The sequence below is a fragment of the Macrobrachium rosenbergii genome, chromosome 3 (genome assembly GCF_040412425.1).
Source record: "Macrobrachium rosenbergii isolate ZJJX-2024 chromosome 3, ASM4041242v1, whole genome shotgun sequence".
Classification (NCBI taxonomy): Eukaryota; Metazoa; Arthropoda; class Malacostraca; order Decapoda; family Palaemonidae; genus Macrobrachium; species Macrobrachium rosenbergii.
In genome coordinates this window covers 86,282,500-86,291,314 of record NC_089743.1, presented here as the reverse complement: position 1 = coordinate 86,291,314, position 8,815 = coordinate 86,282,500, and the positions used below count along the sequence as shown (strand labels likewise).

Below are 8,815 nucleotides of genomic sequence, written 5' to 3'. Positions count from 1 at the left end.
CCACTGGAGGGTGGGTGTTAACTACCAGACCCTCTGATGCTCCATGTCTTTAACCTTCCTTTCATGTAATTACTTGCACAACACATTTTAAAACCCTCTACAGGGAAAATTAATTGTATCATAGAGCCACTAGACCCTGACGACACTAGTGCCACACCTGGTGCAGTGCCACCACATCAGCAAGGTAACATGGCACTCACCAAATGAGTAGGCGCAAGAATGTATAAAGAAATCTGTCCTAGCCTATATGCATGCAACATTGTATTTGTAATACCTTAAGTATCACTATTGCATCATTTGTATAAGTGGCTTAACCACAAGTTAAATCCATTTCATAGTACAAGTTACACAAAATAGCATTAAACTTTTCAGGTGTTGCCTAAGTATTAACACATGCTAACTCAACAGTTGTTAATTATTAAAAACAATCACCTTGATATAGTTTCAGTCTAACACGCTTTGCAAAGACTCAAGGAGGACAGTAAATTGCAACCATTTTGGGCTGATTTGCAGACATTCACACCCGAAATAGGTGTAAAATGTCTGCTTGTAGGGGGAGCTGTTACAAGTATTCACTTCTTGGTATGCCCTCATGCGCAAACTCGGGGAAATAACTCCCAGATCAGGGAGCACCCATAAGTTGCCTCCCTGTTAATTAAGTTTTGCCCATTAAATGAGTTAGGGTCTGCCCTTTCCCTCACTAAGCCTCTTCGGCCGAGCCCTCTTCTTCCCACACAGGATCTGTGTAGCCAGTACACCTGAATATATATATATATATATATATATATATATATATATATATATATATATATATATATATATATATATATATATATATATATATATATATATATATATATATATATATATATATATATATATATATATAAATATATATATATATATATATATATATATATATATATATATATATATAAATATATATATATATATATATATATATATATATATATATATATATATATATATATATATATATATATATATATATGCCAAAGAGGCTTAGTGAGGGAAAGTGCAGACCCTAACTCATTTAATGGGCAAAACTTAATTAACATACTATATATATAAACACGCATACACACACAAATATATACATATATATATATATATATATATATATATATATATATATATATATATATAAATGTATATATATATATATATATATATATATATATATATATATATATATATATATATATATATATATATATATATATATATATATATATATATATATATATATATGCCAAAGAGGCTTAGTGAGGGAAAGTGCAGACCCTAACTCATTTAATGGGCAAAACTTAACTAACATACTCATATATATAAACACGCATACACACACACACAAATATATATATATATATATATATATATATATATATATATATATATATATATATATATATATATATATATATATATATATATATATATATATATATATATATATATATATATATATATATATATATATATATATATATATATATATATATATATATATATATATATATATATATATATATATATATATATATATATATATATATATATATATATATATATATATATATATATATATATATATATATATGCGTGTGTGTGTGTGCGTGTGTATATATATGAATATGCATGTATTACTCTCTCTCTCTCTCTCTCTCTCTCTCTCTCTCTCTCTCTCTCTCTCTCTCTCTCTCATAACAGTAATTACCATAAAACAAAGATCCTTTTCATCCATGTACCGTTCTTTCCAACGCTTCCTTTTTTATTATTTTTTTGGGGGGTACAAAGTTGGCACCTACTCAGAATCTCAATGGACGGGCGTAACAAAAATTGGTGTCCCATTGTCTCCCTCTTATTCAGGAGTAGACCGAGGGGGAGACTTAATCATCTAAGGGAGGCACTTCCTTATACAGACTGGCCTGTCCTCTTAGAGGCACCTCTTCGCGCGGCCCGTATTCCATTTGGAAAATGAGCTGTTGTAAAGGCAGTGAAACTTACTCATGTATGAGAGGAACAGTTTTTCTTTATTTCCTTGTAAAGTCGCTGTTAAATACTGAATGCTTGTGTCTGCTTATGCAGAGACTGAAAGGGAACAAATTTTATTCTTATTTTTTCTGTGATTCTCAGATGTGCGCAGCCAAGAGAAGATGCTAGAAAGGTTGAGGAAATGTTATCTGTCTAACAAATGGCTCCCAAATTAGTTTGGCACTAGGTTCAAGTAGTGTGAAAGGCTACAATCTCCTAGTATAAGTCTGCAACTACTAATAATTTTCAAGCGACATGTGCAACTACGGACAATTTTCAACATTGAGCACTAACTCAATATCGGCCACTCATTTACTTTACACTTTGGGGAGCTTGAATACCTCTTTCATTCTATTTACTTAATGCTTGAATCAGGATCATAAACGCAGTAATTCCTCATGAGAAACTTGGTGAATGGGAAAACTTTCACAAAACAAAACATTTCATATTTCATTCATTCTCACCCCCATTCCTATCAGGGCTGAACTTGGACTTAAATGGCGTCGGGAGTAGACTATTTATCTCAGCGACCTTGAAAACTACGGATTAGACATGGATATATGTCATTTTTGACATCTTATTTTTCACTCCTTCTTACCCCCAATTCCTATTGGGGCTAAAGTTGGGCTAAAAAGGCACCGGGAGTGTGACTATTCATCTCAGCAACCTCAAAAACTATGGATTAGCCGCTAATATCTGTCGTTTTCGGTTATTTTTACATGTCACCCCCTTCCCAACCCCACCCCCTTTGGTGCCAGTGATGTCTTACCTCCACTCCCCAACATTATCCTTTTCCAGATAGTAAGTCATATGTATACCGAAATGAGGTATGATAAACCGTAGCGTTTATTTAGTTACTAAGCCTACAGGAAGAACCAGTCCCGTTTTAGGGAAGCCCTTTGCGCCCCTACCCTTTTGTTGCCCTTTGGTGCTAGTAATGTCTTACCCCCACAGTATTCTTTTCGAGATAGTAAGTCATATGTATATCAAGTTTGGTTGAAATTGGTCAATGCATTTCAGAGTTATGCTGGAACATACTCACACACACACACACACACACACACATATATACACATATATATATATATATATATATATATATATATATATATATATATATATATATATATATATATTATATATATATAGATTCTTTAATTTACAAAGATACTTTATATTCTAGATTCTTTAATTTAAAGATGTAAAGTCGTCTTCCTCAGGTTCGATGCACTGGTACCTGAAGAGGAAGACTGTACGTCTTTGAAAGCTTGTAGTACTATGTAAATCAAAGAATCTGGAATCTAAGCCACCCTGTCTTATTGAAGCCTAGTACGAGTAATATATATACACAAATTTGTTGTCTCAAGTCAAGTAGTCGAAACTCTTTCATCAATGTTCATGACAGCAGCCTGTCACCGTGCTCTGTACTCCATCGGGCGCGAGTTTGATAAATTATAAGCCAACAACTGGTAGACCGAAGTCGAAGTCACATGTGGTTAGAGCTGAGAGACGAATGAACAAACGTACCAGATCTCCTTATCTCTCGAGACTGACCACCGTTCTGCAGCTGAGATTAATCATCTTCATTTTACAATGTCGAAAAATTTATCCATGTTGGTCTGAGAAGGTATCTTGTCTGGAAGGCGTCTCAGAAACAAGGAGGTCCTGAAAAGTGATTGCACTTTACTGTTTCATGTATCTTCGGACAACAGTGTTCTCAGTATGATTAAAGAATACTACCTAAATTTGGAGTATGTTTCAGTGAGACTCATAAAGTCATAATTGTAAAGATTCCGGAGTCTTTTACTCTTTTTGGTTTAATTCTATTTTCCTTCCTCATTATTTTTACTCGCTCCGGTCGTTTTCTTAGAATTGCCCATTCATCCTTGCAAATCAGTTAACATTTAAGCATGAAACTCCTTAAGATTTTTTACAAAGTGAAGACGATTGTAAAAGTTTTAATAACTCTGACAACTTTGCCGAAAGAAAGAAATTCATGACACGCTCCATATGGTCACTAAAGTTTACGTGATTGCATATATGAAATGGGCTAGGAATAAAGGCATATCAGAAGTGCCTTAAGTTCTGTTAAATAGTAAATCTTAAGAGCTTAGTATAAGTAGTAATATCAGTCGAACTAATTCAACAATGCTCTTCAGTTGCTCAAAAATATTTGAACATTAACTAATTATTCATTGCTCTCACCTGATTGAGTGAGTTTTATTTCATTACCTTGGTTTTCTCCATTTTGATCTTCGTGATACATGTTTTGTCTTCGTATCGTAATTAAGGAAAGCCATTTTGATTTGTGTCTCTAAGAAGAGCAGATTAAACTCAGGGAATTGCTTTGTCTTGAGCATATGTAAATGCCGTCATTTTGAACTTACTCAGTCCCATAACAACAAACCTCTTTTACTTTTAACTTACGAACCTACGATTTCTTGCAAATCATTCTTTTTGAGTTGCTCCTCGTTTTCATACAATTATAGCAAATCATGTTAATGTATTTGTTTAATTCTTTGTCTTTATTACTTTGTTTTTGGAATCATAAAAAGCCGATTAACCACCATTTGAAACATTAAAAATCTCGTACGGTTTTATTCATGCCTTTATTAAAAAAAAAAAGATGACCTTGTTCATAGGTAATAAATAATTAGTAATGATGAAGGAAAAAAGGCCATGGATATTCTTAAGCGTAGGTGAAGAGACAGAATGTAAATCATATAATTAATTATATAAAATTCAGTTAAGACGCCAAGTTTGCTTTAGCTCATTAGATTCTCTGGCTTATTTTGTGAAGGCTGTTATACTCAACTTTTTATAGTGTTCCTAGTAGCGAATTATAATGCCCATGATTCTGATATAAATAATTTAAATATTCAAATGAAAATGGGAGCGATATTTAACTCTTCAAAGTATAAAGTAAATGGGTGGTTGATCTTAAATCAGTGCGAAACACTGATCATTGTCAGTAACTGCACATGTTGCTCATGTTAAGAGAGAGTAGCCTTTTACATTGACTGAAACTAATACTCAACTAATTTGACAGCCATCTATCAGACAAACAGGAGTTCCTCCCTACCTTTCTTGCACATACTCTTGGCTGCACTAATCTTACAGAATCAGAGAACATTTGAAAATTAACTTTAGTCCTTTTCAGAGTCTGTACGTTCCGCAACAATTCATAAACACAAGCAGACACAAGCATTCAGTATTTAACAGTGACTTTACAAGAAAATAAAAAAATGTTCCTCTCATACATGAGGAAATTTCACTACCTTTACAACAGCTCATTTCCCAAATGGAATACGGGGCCCGCGAAGAGGTGCCTCTAAGAGGACAGGCCAGTCTGTATAAGGAAGTGCCTCCCTTAGATGATTAAGTCTCCCCCCTCGGTCTACTCCTGAATAAGAGGGAGACAATGGGACACCAATTTTTGTTACGCCCGTCCTTTTAGACTCTGAGTAGGTGCCAAGTTTGTGAAAAAGAATAGAAATAGAAAGGAATCTTTGGGAAGAACGGTACAGGGACAAAAAAGGATCTTTGTTTTATGATAATTACTGTTATGAGAGAGAGAGAGAGAGAGAGAGAGAGAGAGGTATACACATACTCATTTATATATGTACAGTATATATATATATATATATATATATATATATATATATATATATATATATATATATATATATATATATATATATATATATATATCTTGTGTGTGCAAGAGACAAGGTGGAAGGGCAACAAGGCGAGAGAGATTGGTAGTGGATTTAAGATGCTGTACAGTGGAACAGATGAAAACGGAAGATATGGAGTTGGGGTTGTTCTTAGTAAGGAAATGAAGAAAAATGTAGTTAAGGTTGAAATAAAAAGCTGTAGAGTAATGAAAGTGAAACTGTGTTGTGAGAGACACAATCTAAATGTAGTCAGTGCTCATGCACCACGAGTGGGCTGTGATGAGGAAGTTAAAAATAGATTCTGGAAGCAGATGAATGAGATGATTACACCAATAGAAGTGGAAGAAAGACTGGTGATTGGAGGTGACCTGAATGGACACATTGGACGCAGTCGGGAAAATATCAGTAGGATTCATGGAGGACATGGAATGGGAGAAATGAATGAAGAAGGAGAACTTATAGTAGATTTTGCATTATCTTTTGATTTGGCGTTAAACAACACCTTTTTTATAAGCAAAAATTATGCAACATACATTAGTGGAGGGAGACAGATGCAAATAGATTTTCTGCTGTGTAAAAGAAACCATCTGGTGGAAGTAAAGAACTGTGAGATCATAAAGGGAGAAACTGTTAGCCCACAACATAGGTTAGTTGTGTCTGATTTTTTGATACGGCGGGTTGCACAGGAGGCTAAAAGACCAAGAGATGAGACAGAGTTTTAAAGTAAAGGTCCTGCACAGCTAGAATAGCAGATGATGTGAACATCTGGTGGGTAGAAAATAGCACAATGATACTGAGACCAGCAGAGGAGCTATTAGGGAAAACATCAGGTAGAGGACCACCTAACGATAAGGAGAGCTGGTGGTGGAAGCAAGATACTCAAGATAAGGTAAAAAGGAAACGAAAAGCAAGGATAATATATGAAAGGGATGAATCTGTGGAAAATGAAATGGCTTGGAAAATCGCAAATCAAGAAGCAAAAAGGACTGTGGCTAGGGCAAAGGCAGAAGGAATAAATGAGATGTATGAGAAAGTAGAAACATCAGAGGTTCAGAAGATGATCTACAATAGAGCAAAAAGAAGAGATAGAGCAACCAGAGATCTGACACACATCAAGTAGACCAAGGACCGAAATGGAAGAGTTTTGTCAAGGGAAGAATGTACAAGAGCAAGATGGAAGGAGCATTTTGAGAAGCTGTTAAACGAAGAGAACCCCAGAAGAATAAGAGAAGAGGGAAACTCACGGGTAAAAGCAGTTCTAGATATCACCAGGGAAGAATTGAAATCACTTGACAAAATGAAAAATGGTAAGGCTGTTGGACCTGATGGTATACCAGTTGAGGTGTGGAAATGCTTGGGGGGTGGGAGAAGGGGTTGATATACTCAGGGACCTCTTTTCAAAGGTCTACCTCCAAGAAAAAATGCCGGACAGCTGGAGAAATAGTATTATGGTCCCAATATATAAGGAAAGGGGGATACACAAGACTGCACAAATTACAGAGGGATGAAATTGCTATCTCATACTGTGACGATATATGAACGAATTATAGAGAGAAGAATAAGGAATGAAACAACAATAAGTGCAGAACAATTCCGGTTTATGCCGGGAAAGGGTACATACAGTAGATACAATTTTTGCATTAAGGCAAGCAATGGCAAAACATGCAGAAAGACTGAGAGGGCTACATCGAGTATTTATTGATCTGGAGAAGGCATATGATCGGATACCTAGGCAAGAAGTGAGGAGATGTATGAGAGAGAAGGGTGTTTCAGAAAAGTATGTTAAAGTAATCCAGGATATGTATGCAGAGGTTACCACTCAGGCAAGGAGCACTGTGGGAACAACAGAAAAGTTTAGTGTAAGAGTTAGATTACATCAATGTTCAACTCACAGTCCCTACATCTTTGACCTTGTGATGGATGTTATTACATCAGAGGTCAGAGAAAAAGTCCCGTGGAGTGTGATGTTTGCTGATGATGTTGTTTTGGTGGACCTGACTAAAGAAGGGGTGGAGATAAAACTAGAGTTGTGGACACAAGCACTTGAAGGTCGAGGTTTAAGGATAAGTAGAGCTAAGACAGAATATCTGTGGATGGGAGGGGAAGGAAAACAGGGTGCAGTTAAATTAGGTTCAGACGACATCAAGAGGGTTACCACTTTCAAGTACCTTGCGTCCTGTGTGATGGATGATGGTGGCATGGACTCAGAAATAAACCACAGGATACAGTGTCCTTGGATGAATTGGAGGAAATCATCGGAAATATTGTGCGACAAGAGGATTAGTGCAAGAGTAATAGGAAGGTTTTATAAAAGTGTAGTTAGACCAGCGGTGGTGTATGGGGTTGAGATGTGGTCAATAAAGAAGGCTCAAGAAAGGAAGTTGGAAGTGGCTGAGATGAGGATGTTGGGATGGATGTGTGGAATCACGAGAAAGGATAGGATCAGAAACGCTTATATTAGAGGGACAGTCAAAGTAGTAGAGGTGTTAAAGAAGACTCAGCAAAGAAGATTGCAGTGGTTTGGTCATGTCATGCAGAGAGAGGAGGATCATGTGTGTAGAAGGGTCATGGGCATGGAGGTGGTTGGGAGAGGGGGAAGGAGTAGGGGAAGGCCAAGATTCAGATGGAAAGATAACGTAGCAAATGACATGCTGGAAAAAGGGTTAAGACAACAGGGTACGCAAGATAGAAGAAGATGGAGAAGGCTTACACGGAACAGCGACCCCATATAGAGATGGGTAAAGGCTGAAGACAAAGAAGAAGAAAATATACATACATATATATATATATATATATATATATATATATATATATATATATATAATATATATATATATATATATATATATATATATATATATATATATATATATATATATATATATATATATATATATATATATATATAAAATATATATATAAATATATATATATATATATATATATATATATATATATATATATATATATATATATATATATATATAAATATATAAATATATATATAAAATATATATATATATATATATATATATATATATATATATATATATATATATATATATATATATATATATATATAT

The 8,815-nt window shown here is 34.4% G+C and overlaps 2 protein-coding genes across 2 annotated transcripts; both read left to right on the top strand.

Annotated features, from left to right (window-relative positions):
* Positions 1 to 5,830: 5,830 nt before the first annotated feature.
* Positions 5,831 to 6,454, top strand: LOC136851722 (craniofacial development protein 2-like). The gene has a single exon (XM_067126067.1). It carries the CDS (start codon positions 5,831 to 5,833, stop codon positions 6,452 to 6,454), a length of 624 nt encoding a protein of 207 aa, XP_066982168.1.
* A 65-nt stretch (positions 6,455 to 6,519) lies between these two features.
* LOC136851717 (uncharacterized) lies at positions 6,520 to 6,852 on the top strand. Its single transcript, XM_067126062.1, has one exon. It carries the CDS (start codon positions 6,520 to 6,522, stop codon positions 6,850 to 6,852), a length of 333 nt encoding a protein of 110 aa, XP_066982163.1.
* Positions 6,853 to 8,815: the final 1,963 nt, after the last annotated feature.